Genomic DNA, 18,194 nt, shown 5'->3' with positions numbered 1-18,194 from the left:
TAGAAATATATATACCTGTCTATAGAGGATTACACTTCAGGAATCTAATGAAGTGGTGTACGAAAGCTTATGCTTTAATAAACGTGTTTAGTCTTTAAAGTGCCACAAGATTCTTTGTGTTTGCTATTAAGGATATAGGTAGTTTTTCATTTGTTTGTTTTTTGCCACACCTAGGTATTAGTGTAGGGCTTGCTGAGGAAAATGAGCTATCAACCTCATAGGCAAGAAAGGCGTTCGGAGCAGTGACAACTGAACTTTCTGCCAATTCATGTGGTGTGATGAGGTTGTTTAGGGATCCTGGCTCACTGCTTTCCATCACTTCCTCCAAGTGGCCCTTTGCACAGCTAGTTAGGTGTTTGTGGTGGCTAATCTGCTGCCATGTCTGTGATACACACTACAGATGAAATAATGTTATTCAGTTCTGTCTTATTATTTCCTTTGTCCTTCTCTCTCATTTGTAATATTTTGACATTTCACAACCTTCAATTTCATTTGGCATGTGTGTGTTTTTTAATGGACCCGTTTAGACATGACATGGAACCATAGTCAAATCTTGGTCGATATCTCCAAGCGTTGGAAGTGCACACTCCTCCTTTATCTGTCCATTTGAGTATCCAAGCTTGGTAATTATGTCCCAACCAACTGATCTTTGTTTAGGAATAGAGGCAGCTGCCATATACTGAGTCAGACCACTGGTCTATCTAGCTCAGTATTGTCTTCACAGACTAGCATCGGCTTCTACAAGGTTGCAGGCAGAAATCTCTCTCAGCCCTATCTTGCAGAAGCCAGGGAGGGCACCTGGAACCTTCTGCTCTTCCCAGAGCAGCTCCATCCCATGAGGAGAATGTGCTCACATTCTGTGCTAGTGCTCACACCTCGTCTCCCATTCATATGTAACCAGGGTAGACCCTGTTTAGCTAAGGGGACAAGTCATGCTTGCTACCACAAGACCAGCTCTCCTTTCCAACTTTTAACCAACTTGCTTGAAATAAACTGAGATCTGAACTCGAGGTTTGAAATGGGTTCTATGTCTAGGTTTATTTCAGACAAGTTGGTTAGAATAAACCAAGCTCTGCTGGCTTGGACATCATACTCAATCTTGGTTCATTTTTAACCACAGTCGAAAGTAGGACTCTTTTGAGGCTCATGTGGGCATGGGAGGAAGGCACGCACATTCCCAAGTTTTGGGAACGTCACACAGAACCAAGATTTAATTGTGAATCTGTGTGATGTCTGAACCGGTCTAATAAAAACAAGTTGTTCTAGTAGGAACTAATCTGCCTACTTTCTTTTCACTATCTCTACAACTGGACTAAATTTTGTTCAAATCAAGGTCCACAAGTTAGATTTCTTGTGCCGCAAATGTTCACACATCCGCCATCTTGGATCACAGATGATTATATCATTACAAACTACATTATTGGGGCATCCCTATATATCCATACAGCTATAGCAAATTTGGTTCAAATCGGTTAGGCATTTTCCAAGTTAGCCCACCTCAAATATTCATGCATCCACTGTCTTAAATTGGGATTAATGACAGCATCACAAACTATACTGTTGAGGTGTCTCTACTACTGTACCTGATTTGATTCATATTGGTACAGGCATTGCGAAGTTGATGTTGGGGACTGACACACGGAATGCCGGGTGATCTCATAAGCCTACTGGAAAGTAGGCTAAAAAGAAAGCCTGTTAGCACTGCTCTTTGCAATATTTTCTCTTTTCCCATGGCTGATATTCTTAGTTGACAAAATTCCTGATACAATACTTTTAGCTTAAAACAGAAGCACAGACTTTTTTCTTCTTGGAGACTGCATGTCATCCATCAGAAATAAAATTGTGCTGGCTTTTTCTTCAAAACTAATCAGCTGAGAGGTATCGTGTTCCATTAACTAACTGTATTGTTGAACAACAGCCTTTAGAAACCTATATACAGTGAGGGAAATAAGTATTTGATCCCCTGCTGATTTTGTCCGTTTGCCCTCTGACACAGAAATGACCAGGCTATAATTGGAATGGTAGGTTTATTGTAGCTGTGAGAGACAGAATAACAACAAACAAACCCTCAAAAGCCCAGTGCCCAAAAGTCAGCGATGGATTTGCATTGTAGTGAGGGAAATAAGTATTCGATCCCTTCACAAAAGATGTCTTAGTACTTGGTGGCAAAACCCTGGTTAGCAATCACAGAGGTCAGACGTTTCTTGTAGTTGGCCACCAGGTTTGCACACAACCCAGGAGGGATGTTGTCCCACTCCTCTTTGCAGATCCTCTCCAAGTCAGAAAGGTTTCGAGGCTGATGTTTGGCAACCCGAACCTTCAGCTCCCTCCACAGAATTTCTATGGGATTAACGTCTGGAGACTGGCTGGGCCACTCCAGGACCTTCATGTGCTTCTTCTTGAGCCACTCCTTTGTTGCCTTGGCTGTGTGCTTTGGTTCATTGTCATGCTGGAATACCCATCCACGACCCATTCTCAATGCCCTGGCTGAGGGAAGGAGGTGCTCACCCAAGATCTGACAGTACATGGTCCCGTCCATCGTCCCTTTGATGTGGTGAACGTGTCCTGTCCCCTTAGCAGAAAAACACCCCCAAAGCATAATGTGTCCACCTCCATGTTTGACGGTGGGGATGGTGTTCTTGGGCTCATAGGCAGCATTCCTCCTCCTCCACACACGGCGAGTTGAGTTGATGCCAAAGAGCTCGATTTTGGTCTCATCTGACTGCAACACTTTCGCCCAGTTCTCCTCTGGATCATTCAGATGTGCATTGGCAAACTGTACATGTGCTGCCTTGAGCAGGGGGACCTTGCGGGCACTGCAAGATTTCAGTCCTTCACGGCGTAGTGTGTTACCAATTGTTTTCTTGGTGACTATGGTTCCAGCTGCCCTGAGATCATTGACAAGTTCCCCCCGTGTAGTTCTGGGCTGCTTTGTCACCGTTCTCATGATCATTGCAACTCCACGAGGTGAGATCTTGCATGGAGCCCCAGACCGAGGGAGATTGACAGTTATTTTGTGTTTCTTCCATTTGCGAGTTATTGTGCCAACTGTAGTCACCTTCTCACCAAGCTGCTTGGTGATAGTCTTGTAGCCCAGTCCAACCTTGTGCAGGTCTACAACCTTGTCCCTGACATCCTTCGACAGCTCTTTGGTCTTGGGCATGGTGGTGAGTTTGGAAGCTGAGTGATTGCTTGCTTCTATGGACAGGTGTCTTTTATACAGGTACTGTAACAAGCTGGGATTAGGAGCACTCCCTTACAGAGGGTGTTCCTCATCTCAGCTCGTTACCTGCATATAGTGAAAAGACACCTGGGAGCCTGAAATCTTGCTGGTTGATAGGGGATCGAATACTTATTTCCCTCACTACAATGCAAATCCATCGCTGACTTTTGGGCACTGGGCTTTTGAGGGTTTGTTTGTTGTTATTCTGTCTCTCACAGCTACAATAAACCTACCATTCCAATTATAGCCTGGTCATTTCTGTGTCAGAGGGCAAATGGACAAAATCAGCAGGGGATCAAATACTTATTTCCCTCACTGTATACTGCATGCTAATGATCTGAGATGTGGTCTAATATTTATCTTGATCAATTTTGTTTGTATGTAAAAGTGTTAAATTGTATTCCTTTTTTCTGTTTTTCCTTCAGGAGACTTTCAGGCACAATAGATGTGATTGGACAGACCATCACCATCAGCCGAGTAGAAGGAAGACGGCGTGCCAACGAAAATAATAACTTACAGGTTTCATGTTTCCAACTTTCTCATGCACTTGTATAAGGGCTTTCCTCTTTTACTTTGGCTTCAGTTTAAATGATGTTAAAATCAATACATTATTCTTGACGTAAAATAAAAGGAAAGAGCAAATGCAATTCGAAGTCAGTACGTATTAAGCCACACTTTGCATTGACAATATAATATAATCAGAAACCACACTTAGTCTTTCCCGTTCTGCTGCCTCTTGCAATAACCTAACAGGAAAGGAAAGAAACAAACTCCTTTCCTCCATGGGAAATGGGAAGACAGGAAGCATTGTTCTCCTTTCTTTTTGTTTTTACTATTATTATGTAGAATATTTATTTAATGCTTTCCCACAGAAAGTTCACATAATGCCCTACATGACATGCAGTGTTAAAGAGGCATAACAATGTGCTGTGGCCTCGAAAAGCAGTGTCAGAGCTGCTCAGAATGTTGGCTGTACAAGCAGTGCTTTCACAGGCTTCCTCATATGGGGCAATGGTGAGCTCTGTGAGAGCGCTGCTTGCAAACTACCCGTTCTGAGCAACTCTGGTGCAGCCTTTCAAGTCTGCAGCAGCCCTGCGGCTCAGTGTTACACATCCATAGTGCTGCATATCATGTGGGCCAATAAAAGGATTTTTTTTTCCCCAGGAGGGAGCAGCAAGGCATAATTGTTGCTTTTTTTAAAAAAGCCCAGCTTCCAAGAAAGCAACTTACCTGTCTTCCCACCTACTCGCACACCCCCTGGAGGAAAAACAAATTCACATAGCTTTTCTCCTCTGACTGAGTCTTTTTGCCAGCTGTGCCTCCAAAAAAATCCAAAAGGAAGGAAGGACTCTACCCTTCCTTTTCTCCACGGGGGGGGGAGGGGCATGTTTTCTCTCCCTCCTGGCTTGGAATCAGCAGCAAGATGTTGCTCAGGTTTCACAAAAAGCACAGCATGCAAAAGAAAAATTATCTCATTTCTTCCACAAAGTGGGGAAAAGAGAGATAGCATCTCTCCCACAAACAGAGCTTCTGCTGGAAGCACCGAGGCGCTTGCTGGCAGAGGAGGGAAACTTGCTATTGATGGGCGGCAAGTAGATTTATTGAAGCCTGAGTATATTATTTGATGATGATTAAAAATATTTTTATACTATTTTTAAACAACAACAAAAAAACCAGTTTCTCAAAGTAGTTTACATAGCAAAAGCTATGAGTAATTGGTTCCCTGTCCCAAAAAGCCTCATAATCTGGTGAAATGCACTCGCTTGCTTGCTCTCTCTCTCTCTCTCAGCAACAGCCACTGAACAGACACTATGCTGGGCTGATTAGGAAGAGTTGCTCTGCCCCTGCTGAATATAAGAAAGTCACTGGCTTATAAGATGCTCCTTGCCCAGTTAGCCAGGACATATGATTATCACTAGTGTGTGTTGCTCCTTTTGCAATAGACTGGGCTGTTACTTAACCCATAGAGGCTTACACCCCATGTCATAAAAAGATAGAGGTAATTTTGTGACTTGCATGCTCTGATATGCAAGCATATCCTTTACACTTTAATTCCATTTTCATTTGAAAAATAAATTCCCCTGAGAATTTTTGTGATAGTGTTCCAAATGCTAATTTGTCTTATGCAGACTCTTTTTAAAATGTTTAATGTTTATATTGTTTATTAGGGATGTGCACAAAACCGGTTTGCCTGGTTTGGTTCGACTTAGAACCAGGTTCGAACCAGGAGGTGGAGGTTCGGTTTTGGTTTTGCTTGAACCTCCCCCTGGTTCGGTTTGAATTCAAACCGTTTTGAACCTCCAAAAGTGGGTGGGGTGGTAGCTGGCACCCATGGGTACCTACCACCCAAACCCCAAAGCAATCAGATATTTGTACGATTTTTAATGAATTTTTGAAATTTATTTTTATTTTTGTCTCATAGGGTATAATGGGACCCAAACCAGCCCATTATCCTCTATTGTGGAGCACCTAGGGGCACAAAAGTGGGTTGGGTGGTAGGCACCCAGGGGTGTCTACCACCCACAAAGCCCCAAGGCAATCGGACACTCCGATTATTGATGAATTTTTAAAGTATTTTTGAATTCCTCATAGGGAATAATAAGGATTGCAGCAAAATGTATAGGTTCACGTCTGGGGGGGGAGGGGTGGCCTAGAGCAGAGTGTGGTGGGTGGTAGTGCCCATGGGGGGCAAGGAAACTATCAGAATTATTTGAAAGGGATTGGGCAGAGGGCTGATTTTTAAGTGATTTTTGAAGTTTGTGTTAGCAGATGAGAGTGGATTCATGGTTTTTCATTGAAAATCTAATATGCTACCAAAGAATCTACACTCAGAACACCTCAGAAACAACAAAACCCTTGGCATCCTTACTCTGGGCCACCCCAGCACCCCCCAAGTGCAGTTATGGCGCTGCTGGAACCTCCATTCTTCCCTATGGAGAAAAACCTTATACCACTTGTGGGGTGCTGGGGTGGCCCAGAGTGAGTGGTAGACTAGTGCACAGAGGGTGCCAACCACCCCCATGGGTTGCTAACCCATGGGGTCCTGGGTTTTGTTGGTTCTGAGGTGTTCTGAGTGTAGATTCTTTGGTTTGCATATTAGGTTTTCAATGACAAACCATGAATCCACTCTCATCTGCTAACCTTAAAGACATGTACACTTCAAAAATCACTTAAAAATCAGCCTTTTGCCCAATTCCTTTTAAATAATTCTGATAGCTTCCTTGCCCACCTTGGGAACTACCACCCACCACACTCTGCTTTAGGACACCCCTTTCCCTCCGACGTGAAGCTATACATTTGCTGCAATCCTCATTGTTCCCTATGAGGAATTCAAAAATAATTTTAAAATTCACCAATAATCGGAGGAGTGTCCGATTGCCTTGGGGTTTTGTGGGTGGTAGGCACCCCCCCAGGTGTTCCACAATAGGGGATAATAGGCTGGTTTAGGTCCCATTATACCCAATGAGAAAAATAATTAAAAATATTACAAATATTCATTAAAAATCGTACGAGTGTCCGATTGCTTTGGGGTTTGGGTGGTAGGTTCCCATGGGTGCCAGCTACCACCCCACCCACCTTTGGAGGTTCGAACCAGTTCAAATCGAACCACCCTCTGTTTGGTTCGAATTCGAACCTGCAACTCGAACCTGATGGCTGGTTTGGTTCGAATTCGAACCTTCGAACCACCCTGGTTCAAATTCAAACCGGTTCGCACATCCCTATCGTCTATGACAAAATGTGTTTTTCTTAGTTTTATAAGACGACAAATGCCTATATTTCTTGGTTTCAGAGAAATAAGGAGCAATGTATGTTTTCTTAACTCCTCTTTAAAGGGAAAATAAAATACTGTGTTTGCTTTTTAGGTTCTTTCTGAACGCCCTAGTACTGATGTGGACAACAGTTTTTCCAAGCCTCCTCCATTTTTTCCTCCAGGAGCTCCTCCCACCCATCTTCCACCGCCTCCTTTTCTTCCACCCCCTCCGTCTGTCAGTACTGCTCCCCCTCTGATTCCTCCTCCAGGTAAAAAAACCCAAAAAGACGGGAAATTGCAGTGTTCCTATTTCAACAGTTATAGCACAAAGCAGAATTTGTGGTATTCAGTACATTTTAATGTTTTGTCTCTTAGTCGGTACAAAGTTGCAATTTGCCTGAAAATTTTCTAGTACTGTATATCAGTTCTTTACACAAAGAGGTTACTTTATAAAATAAAGTAACCTCTTTATAAGATACATTTTATAATCTGTTTCTGATCTTTTCATGTAAACTCTTTCAGAATTGCATTTTCTCTGACATGGGTAAAGATCATTTTGCTTTATTTCACTCAGCTGCAGTTTGCTCCAGTATGAGGGTTGACAGCTAGTGGCCTACAAACAGAATCAGGCCCAAGAAGGGCTTGGGAGTAGGGAGATGGTAAAACTGCCCTTGCTCTTATCACTGCTTTTAAATTAAGGCAATGTAGCTGTGATGTAAAATTCATGGAAGAAAAGTTATATTATTTGGACTTAAAAAATAATGGCGATGGTTACACTTCAGTATACAGAAACAGAAGAAACTCCTAGTACTTGAGAGACAGATCAGACAATGAACATCACTATATTGGTCCAGTGCAGATACAACATTCCCAATCTCCTAACCATGCCAGCTCACACATTTCTCCCTTCTCCATTTTCCACATGAATCCCTCCCTTCCTTTTTATAGTTTATTTTAATCATGGCAAAGCATTACATCTGCCTTGGGTCTAACATTGGGATTTTTGGACAGTACTGTCTGAGTAACCACACACGATAAGGACATTCTTTTATATCAAGTGTTTTTAAAAATTGTTCTTTCACATGAAGATGGCAAAAATAAAAAGCAAGTGGTGTATGTATTAAGAAAGGGTCTTTCCACCATTTATTCCATTTATTCGAATTACTTCATTACTCCGTTTTTTTCAAATACCTAAATAATGTTCTGTATTCTTCAACATATGGAGAGTACTTTTCAATGTTGTTCTAGGTTTTCCATAAAGGGCCTTGGATTTTTCCAGATTTCTTTTGTTATCACATCTGTATGTAGTAGCGGCAACCACTGCATAACTTTAGAGCCAGATGGGCTTGGCAAGCATTAAATTGTAAAGTAAGCACAAGAGAACATGTATAGTCTGGACAACCACCCAATAATCCTCTGATTAGCAGGAAATGTTAAGCAATGGTTGCAGTTATCCAGAAACCACATGCATGTTTCCATTTCCTTTTTCAATGTTTAGAGCTTCCTGAGCACAGCTGGAAAGTTTCATGCAGAAGCTGCTGGCAGTGTTGGTGAACCAACACTTAGTGCCACCCCTCCTCACCATAAGTAGCCTCCTTATCGTGGCAGGGAAGGGACGCCAGAGTGGAAGGGCCTTCAGAGCATTTGGCACTAGATTGACCATTAGGCCAGGGCTTTACTTACTCCCCTTTCCTGTTCATTTAACAAAACAAACACCTCTCCATGCTTCCCCTGCCAAATATACAAATCAAAGGAATTACCAATGCTTTAAAAAAAATTTCTCTCGATCATTCTCAGTGAAGTATAGCCCTTTTCCAGGGAAGGACAACAAACATTTTCCTCCTTCCAACGCCTTTCTTTTCAGATTTGTCATCTACATGAAAAATAGCATTCTTCATTGTCTAAGCTCGCAAGTATTTACATGTACAAATTAGGAAGGAGAAAAACTAAAATAATTCTTATTGTGCAATTCTAAATACTTTTACTTGAATTTAAGCCCTGCTGAGTTTTTTAAAGATTTATTTATTTAATTAATATATGTATCTGCCGTCTGACTTCAAAGCTCTAGGCAGTTCTGTAGACTTACTATAGAACCAGTATATTTCGGGTTCCAGGCTTAGTGTTCTCTTACACACAACCTACCATATGGTTGTGCTGGAACCTTTGAATTTAAACATGGTAACAGTATTTTCATGAAAATAACTAGAAGTGAAAAAATTCATGGCTAATCTAAAATTTGGAGCAATCTTTAGTCCCATCCTCAAGTGAGGGGATCCTTAAAAGCGTAAAGATTCCACAGAAACTTTCAACTATTGGAGTTCAAAGTTAAATCAAATCTGTATGTGTTGTAATTCAGTGAGCTGGACTGATAAAAGCAGAAGAAGGATGGTAGCATTTGCACACATTTATCCCGTGAGCTTGTCCAGAAGATTGCCTCTTGCATTTTCAGTTCATTTGAAAATAACCATTAAGCACTGTGGCTTTGGTTCCTTCAGGTTTGTTTTAATTGTGCTGTTGCCAGGTTTCTATCTTCAAAGCTCTTACCAAAATAGAATCTGCCCATTCCTCCTTGGTTTAGAGGAGGGGAAGGTTTCTTGTTACCTAATATTAACTGGGACTACTGGCCAGAATGTTTTAAGCATTCAAATATAAAACATCCTTTAGAAGATCCTTTGAAAAAGGATCCTGCTTTGAAGTTCTGCTCTCTTGTACTTAGCCACTTGTGATGCTAATACCTTTTGAGGCAAAAAAGAACCATTATTGTTTAAAAATATAACTCTAGCAAACTGTATAACAGCTACTGGAAAAATTACTGCAATTGGCTACTGTAAAAAGAATGGCTGGGCTGAATGTTTCAGGAACAATGCAGTAAAATGTTGCTCAGTTTGTTGACTTTCCTATGGGTCTCAGAGAACCAGCAAGTACATTAGTGTGTAGTCTCTAATGTACTTTTACAAAAGTACTTTTACAAAAAAGTACATTAAATTACAAAATGCATTTGTTCTTATACGCATTCGCATGTGTGAAATTCAACTTTGGTTCATTGTGATTGCGAATGTGACCTACTTACTGGTGACATTCCCACTTTCATAACTAGATTAAGAGACAATAAAGTAATTTTTAAGAATCAGCTTATTCATCACAATTGAGGTTCATTTTATACAGAAACTGCTATTGAATTTCATGTGTCTGCATTACAGATGTGCAGGTTTTTATCCTATTAATGTTATTAAATAAATGCCTTTCTATGAGTGCAGTATGGCCCAGTTAACATTAACTTGTAATTTTACCTTTTGAATTTGCTGTCTTTTCTGTTAACGTTGAGGATATAAAGGCACAGGTGGGTTTTTGCATTGGATTGTGCATGCATATTTTATACATGTGTACAGGGAATAACTTTTTCAGCGTTTTTGGAAACTAACAATTGCTTCATATGTAATTTAATTAGTAAGTTTATTTTTCATTACTATGTGTAGTGTTGGCAATATGACTTAATAATCCAGGAGATATGTATCTGGAATTCAGTGAAAACCCTTCTATGATTGTTACAAAAGCTCCTTAACCTGTTATATGAGTATTCCAGTTGATTATAACTTTACCACTTCAGTCAAGTAATTTATTAATCTGGAGGGAAAGCAAATCTAAGCTCATTATGATGGACATTATGTTACTTTCAGATGTAGTTTTTAGACAGTGACCCCACTCCAGAGAACCGGGCACACACACTGGCTTATGTGCATGCAGTAGCACTTCTTTCTGATTTTTATGGATTGAAGACCTCTCACGCCAGGTTGCAGTTGGCTTAGGTCTTGCTGCTTTGTGCAGCTCTCCACACATTTCTGTATCTAAGCCAATATGAATCATCGCTAGCTGCAATTATTTCGCTACCACTTCTTATTGACTATTAATATGTTCTTGGCATGATGTTGGCGTGATGCCTGTTCTCGGAATGTGGGAATGAGATAATCAACATAAATTAATTACTGAAATGACTGGGTGCATCTTCTTTGTTTTTAGGTATACCAATAACTGTGCCACCGCCAGGTATATTTATTTGTTCTAAAAGTGTGTTACAGTAGTATGAAACATGGTTTCCATTTCGATATAGGGAACAACCTGCCACTTGCCTTAAAAAAAAAAAAAAGTACACGGTTCTCTTTGGAGAAAATTCTTAATATTCAGAAATAGTTTTAATTGCCAGTACTATAAGTAAGTCAAGAGTGCCATAAAATAATACCTTAAGTATGAGATTGCTTGGATGTGCTGCAAGAGCTATCTTTAACATAGAGTATTTCATTTCTGTCATTCACTTTTGTATAGATTTACCTTCAGATATAAACTACTCTAGATACCGCATGCAGTATTTCTTCTGGAATTGATCTGCAGTAATAACCTAAGCCAATATCTTGGTTTTTCTATTAAATATTTCAGGCTTTCCAGGTCCCCCGCCTGGAGGACCACCACCTTCCTTAATACCGACAATAGACAGGTAAACTTTGATTTGTAGAATGATCTAACATTGCAATAACTGTCTCCAATTTTAGAACTGTCCTACTGCTCTTTTAAAAATCTTGCTTACCTAATAGTTTGAACAGAAGTGCTCTTTGAAGCCCTCAAGCTGTGTTAAATCTCCATGTTCCTCAGTCTCTAAATCAAAGGATTCAATGTATTTCATCCCTATTTGTGCAAGAACTGTCACTTTACAGAACTATTAAAGGTACCAATAAGACAAAATGTGGTTTTCTATCAGCCCGTTGTTGCTTATCTAGATAGTGATCTGTTGATACTCATAAATATGGGTTCTGTGCCTGTGCAGACCAATTTGGGCAAAATTCGTTAGCTCCTCATGGCACCAACAAACATCATCTGTGTGTGCTCTGTGTCTGTTAATATTGGTGGTTCAGCACCCATTTCCCTCAGTTCCTTTCTGACCGCCAATGCACTCACATCTTCAGTTGCTTCAGCTCCTCAGAAAGTTACTTCTTTGCATTAAACCTGTTTCAAATGACAACATACTTCATTGGTTTGACCCAGACTGTTCCTGACTACTCTTTCGAAAATCATAACATTTATTATATTTCTATTTGAATGTGCATGACCTAGAACTTTCCTTTGCTTAACGGATGACTGTACTTTAACAGTCTCTGATATACATGTTTGGAAAGGACTGGATTGGTTAATGTTTTTGTTTGTGTATGTCTCTCCTCATGAGCTTGAAACCCCCAAGAGAAAAACCCACCTTAGTGCAGATTGTGAAGCTCCCTTCTATAGACGGGCACAAGCTTTGCCTCTTTGTGCCTGGGTGAGGGACACAATGCCACTTCTGGCCCTGTTTGCAACTCCTTCATTCAGCAGACTTTTAAAAATTGAGCTGCACATTTGAGAGCGGCAGTTTTGGAAGACACACTTAATCCAACTATGCCCAAATCGACATCGAGCTCGATTCGGAGATAGATGCTGGAGACTGCATTTGCAACAAAGACTAAATCCTCTGTGTCAGAGGCTTTGATATTGCGGGCAGGTTCATCTTCTAAGAAACCCCATGCCCCTGTGAAATGTAAGGCCTCCCGTCAGGGAAAAGAAAAGCCCATGAGGCTGGCTCGGCTTCACCTCCTCCAAAAAACACAAACATCAGGATAAGAGCAGTGTTTCCTCTAAGACATGCATGTGCTCACAAGTTTATTGATGTCTGCTCAGTTAATTTTAGATCAGGTTGAATCAGGAAGGCCCCATTCTGAATGCACGTGCGCACACACTGTCTTGATACTGCCACCCAGAACAAAATTCATTCTGCACTCAGATGGAAAAAACAATAGAACACTGGATAAGAGCATAAAGCCTGTAAAGTATTCATCGGAGGTGAGTGAGACTACGCCATCTCCGAGTAGCCTACAGCGTTTTGCTGATTTACAAGAAAAACAACCTTCAACACTGAGGCTGATGCCAATCACAGTCGATGCTAAGATGACCTCGGCATCAATGCCGAGCAGTATTGCAGTCTCTGGCACCTACACCACATCAGTCACCATCCACTCCTCGACAGCCAGCACCAGCTCCTACATCTTCAATGTTGAGGCCAAGGGACCACTCCCCCATGACCTTAGACTTTAATGCAGATCAGGATGCCGAGACTGCATTAGACCCAGCCACTGCTCATAATGTCCTGGCTTTGCTGGAATCCAATGAAAGCACTCCTTCGGCTGCCACTTTTAAAGGATTCCTTAGTCAAAGGCTTGATGATGAGGATGATGATCTTGTGGAGGCTCCACTTACGGTTCCAAAGACTCCTTCATTGTCACCTTTGTGCCTCCAACAGTCTACCCCAATGAGTTAGGGTCTGATTTCCAGTGGGAGGCTGGGGAGATGTGATTAGTAGACCCTCTCCATCTTTACCAGAAGACTATCAAAATTTTAAAATATGGAAAGCACAACACAAAACCATTCCAAGATTGGATCAGATTGCTACTCAGGTTACCCCACCAATACTGGTTAATCAGGATGCTGGAGTACAAACTAATATGCAGTTCCTGCTCTACAATCAAGACTACGTCTACTAATTGAGCAAAGAGGCACCTTTTTAAAGTGGTGGTTCTCTAAGATTTAGCCGCGGGAGAGCAACTGGCCCTATCCAGCCCCAGCACAACATCCCTCCAGTGGCTGTTGCTGGTATCTGCCTTATGGTTTTTTTTAAGATTGTGAGCCCTTTGGTGGCAGGGGGCCGTTTTATTTATGTATTTTTTTTGTAAACTGCTTTGTGAACTTTGGTTGAAGAGCGGTATATAAATATCAGTGGTGGTAGTAGTAGTACACGGCCACTACTATGCAGACACACATCCCTGTTCTGCAACCACAGCCAGTAAATGCAATGGACACTCAGACTGTAGTCCAACCATGATCTGAGTCTACTCAATCACAACCAACAACAACTTCAAAATCTGGCATTCACACAGATGTACCCACTTCCTCTGAAGAGGAGGATGATTCTGATTCTTCAGAATCAGAGCCCATAGACCACAATTCTGTCAAGATGTGCCAACAATTTCTCCCACAAAGGAGATGCATTCTTACCCAACTTCAAATAGCAGAGATAGCATCTGTATTAGGCCTGGAAATGAAATAGAAGAGTGATCTGGGTGATCTCGTCTACAACTTAATACAAAAAACATCTGTAGCATAGCCAGAGTATCTACCAATGTTACCAGTAATTATGAAGGCGGCTAAATCTGCATGGGATGTTCTTCAAACACCCACACCAACCTCTAAAATATTAGATACCTTATCTAGAATACAGGAGGAGGATAATAAATATCCCCTAAAACACCCAGTGCCTACCTCATTGTCGATTGATTGCGCCTCCACCTCCAAGGGTGGCAGATGTCACACAACACCATCAGACAAGGAAGGGCACAAGTTGGATGTCTTGGGACGTAAGACCTATGCCACAGCATGCCAATCTTTGAAGATAGCCAATTATATGGCAGGCTTATCCAAGTATATGCACATTCTGTGGCATTTTCTCTTCCAGGATCATGACAATTTATCGTTCGATGAGTTTCAAAAGAAGCTCACAGACATCTTCTCCAAATATAGCAGCAACTCGACAACAGCTCAGCAATGCAAAACATCTGGCAGAGACAGAGTCTCAGATTTTTTTCTGCAATTTCAGAAGGAAAATATGTATGGTTGCTTTCCTCAAATCTACAAGACATGAAAAAGAAATTCTTCAGGGAATTGTTATTGGTGTCTTTATTTGTATTATTTAGTTGATTTTTAGTTGTCTATACTGCCTTGAGTGCTTTCATTATGGAATTGGAAAGGTGTATTCTAGTTATTTTCAAATAATTCATGTGCTTTTATTTAGCTCAGGGGTGCACAGATTTTTTCACCCAAGCTTTTTAATTTGACTGTGGTTTTGAATTGTGTTATGGTTTTCATTTTGGTTTGTTTTATGTTGTAAATCCCCCAGAGACAGAAGTTTGGGGTGGTCTACAAAATTAATAAATAATAAATAAAATGGAGGCTCTGCCATTTGACAGTAAAGGCCATTTTTGTGAGGAGACTGACACACCTTTGGAGAAATGGAAAACATCCAAATATACCGTGAAAACGTTCACATCCACAGCTTCCATGTATTCTGTCACAAGGTAACATCCATCTGGCTGCCATCACAACACCTTTCGTCAAAATGATAGAAAAGATTATAGATGGCCTGCCGATATAATAAGAAACCATAGAACACAAAGGAAATGAAGTGGCACGTAATAAGACTTCTCAGCAGGCCAAGCAACATTGTTAATCATCCTGCCTGCTCACTTGTACACCCAACAGCAATGGAAACAACATTTGTAACATCATCCATCAATGCCAAAATTTCCATCAAACTGGCAAATCATGCATGTGTATGGCACAACATAACATCAGACTGGTAGGTCCTAAGAATAGTTCAGACCAGTTATGCCATAGAGTTCAAGACTCTGCCAGTTTATACAGGGGTGAAGTACACTCCTGCAACACTGGCATGATGGAGAAAGTCGAGAGAGTGTTGTTGGAAAAGGAGGCAATATCTCCAATACAGTGGGCAGCAAGATAAAGGGGATTCTGTTCCTGCTATTCCCAAATAGCGAAGCGGGATGGGGCGATCCACCCAATGATGCATCTTTGTTGGTTGAATCTGTATATTTTTGTGAAAAAGTTTCTCATGCTAATACTGCAAGCTATCCTACCTCTTCTGTACAGGGAAGATTAGATTGCAATGCTGGATCTCAAAGTCGCTTATTTTCACATTGGTATAAAGGAAAATCATACTAAGTATCTGAATTCATGGTAGGCAACAAAGTATTCCAATACAGTGTACTGCCCTTCAGTCTAGCAACAGTCCCAAGTATATTCACGAAATGTATGACAGTTATTGTTGCATAACTACGTACTCTAGGTGTGGCTATATTTCCATAACTAGATGACTGGCTGCTGACTGCAAAAACTAGAAATAAGTTACTTTCTCAGATTCAGATCACACGTGTTACCGATCTGCTGGAGAATCTGGAAGTTCAGATCCACTGGAAAAAGTATCACCTTGTACCAGTCAAAAGGTTACAGTACATAGGGGCAGTGTTGGATATTGACAGACAAAGGTGTATCTGCTGGAAGAATGTTACCAAAGAAAGGATAACAAGGCTGATAGTGATGTTACAAGCAAGTCCTGTTAAAAAAGCACATACTATATAAGTACTTCATGGCCTCTTGCACATCAACAGTGCGATATGCAAAGCTACAGATGCAGAAGCTTCAGATCTGGTAGTAATCCATTGACATTCATAAAACGCACCCATTCATCCCCACTGCAGACTGCTACCAGAATGATAACATAAATTCATAAATCAATCAGGTGAAACTCACCTCGAGGGATTCTTACCATATAGAGTACTGAGACTGCCAATCAGGCTGTCACTTCATTGGTAGCCATCAAGGAACAGAGGAAAATGGGCGCCAAACCACCAATACCAACGGACGCAGAGCACACACAGATGGCAGTTGACAAAGCCATGAGAAGCTAACGAATCTTGCCTGACTAGGTCTTTGCAGGTGCAGAACCCATATTTATGGATACAGATAATATGTTACAGGTAAGCAACCTGTTTTTCTAAAATAAAACATTGACGTTTGTGGAACCTTTTGGTTTTAGATTTCCCCCTTCACTGTTTTTAGAGGGCTATTTCTGTAATACATCACTAGATCAGGGGTGGGGAAGGCAAAAAGACTAAAAGGCTATGTGGTCTTGCCTGCTAACAGAAGGCAAGATCAACCATCTCCCATTCTATAGCTTACACAGTTACAGTCATAGAGAACTAAAGGGAAATAACAAGTGCATGCAGAGAGGGACTGAATCAGTCTCAGTATTTAGAAAATTGAGCAAAGCCAATTTCTGCAGAAGGCTCCAAAAATTGACCATTGTATCTTCAAGAAATGATCTAGAAAACCACTTCTTGTCCAATTCCCTTAGACACTCATGTGTTTGCACACATACACTGGGGATTTTTTCTCATCTACCCAAGCAGTAGTTTTTTGTGCTGTATCAAAGACTGATTTAGAAATTATTTGAAACTTCAGGGGTGGCGTATCAGTTTGTTCAAACGATGACTTTTAAACAGAGCATTCTTTGAATCCTGCTATGTGCATGGAGCTCACTGTTCATCCCTCAGGACTGGAGACATCCTCTGGCACCCAAGTTGATCTTCATGGTCTCTGTGGAATCTGCACCTATGCAGATAGACTGTAACTCAGCCTCAAGAATTTTGGTGTGCACTGTGTCTTTATAGAACAACAGCACATGCCCAGATGGTCATAGCCTGCTCCTCCTCCTCCAGTTCTTCTTTTACTACTGCATCACACAAACACAAATCTTCTCACTCTGTACTAAAACCAAGAGAGTGTGACCTCTTACTTGTATTTAAAATTATTTTATTCTTCCTTCACATACTTCCTTCTTTTGTTGTGCATATTTCTTTCTTTCATGCATCCTTCTTCTCACTGACATTTTCTTGGGTTGCAGCTCTAGGCATATGGTTCAGTTAGCCTTGCTTAAAAAATGTAAGACTTGTGGGTTTTAGCTCTGTGCCACTGGCAGTCACCAATGGTGCCTTCTGTGTCTTGGTGAAGACCACCAAGTTGAATCCTATGTCTTCTGTCTTTGTACTTTCCCAGGCAGGCAAGATGCAGTCATCTACCAGATTTTGTACCCCCCTGTGTGAAATTGTAATTTAGGTCTCCAGTTCTTTGGTTCAAACTCCAAGAGCATATGCCAAATCCTTTTATTTTGGTGTTGGCCCTGCCTGCCACTCTTCTTTTGCCTTTGGGCCCAGCTGTGGCCACTCCAGTAGTGAGCCTGGGAAATTTGAAGAGCAGAGCACTACAGACTTTCATCTCTATGCTGACTCCAGTTACTGGTATGGTGACCTCAACCTTGGAACTGACTGAGGCAACTTCCTCAGTCTTGGCTCCTACCTTGTTGGTGCCACTGTCAAACTCTATGCTGACTACTCCAAACTCAACACTTCCTGAACCCTTGGTTCCTAAGAAATTGGCAGAGAGATGATTGCTTATTCTCTGAGTCAAAGAAGGCGGCTTTGCCCATCTCCATCAGTTCCTGTTCAACATCATCCTGCACTGAGCCCCACATTGTATTTTGCTGCTTTCTCTAAATCTTTGCAACCCTTGCTATCT

At 41.2% G+C, this 18,194-nt stretch overlaps 1 protein-coding gene across 10 annotated transcripts in view; it reads left to right on the top strand.

Moving 5' to 3' along the window:
- FIP1L1 (factor interacting with PAPOLA and CPSF1) overlaps positions 1–18,194 on the top strand; it is a 70,861-nt gene that overhangs the window by 38,488 nt on the left and 14,179 nt on the right. For 5 of the 10 annotated variants that reach the window (XM_053258331.1, XM_053258330.1, XM_053258326.1 and 2 more), the window contains 5 exons: positions 3,649–3,742; positions 7,087–7,243; positions 10,300–10,314; positions 10,992–11,018; positions 11,406–11,463. In XM_053258331.1, coding sequence (XP_053114306.1) covers positions 3,649–3,742; positions 7,087–7,243; positions 10,300–10,314; positions 10,992–11,018; positions 11,406–11,463 — 351 coding nt within the window. The remainder of the gene's footprint in view (positions 1–3,648; positions 3,743–7,086; positions 7,244–10,299; positions 10,315–10,991; positions 11,019–11,405; positions 11,464–18,194) is intronic. The other 5 variants (XM_053258328.1, XM_053258327.1, XM_053258333.1 and 2 more) reach the window with 2 other exon arrangements.

The sequence above is a fragment of the Hemicordylus capensis genome, chromosome 5 (genome assembly GCF_027244095.1).
Source record: "Hemicordylus capensis ecotype Gifberg chromosome 5, rHemCap1.1.pri, whole genome shotgun sequence".
Classification (NCBI taxonomy): domain Eukaryota; kingdom Metazoa; phylum Chordata; class Lepidosauria; order Squamata; family Cordylidae; genus Hemicordylus; species Hemicordylus capensis.
Note: the sequence above shows the minus strand (reverse complement) of the source record. Positions and strands in the feature narration are given on the sequence as shown.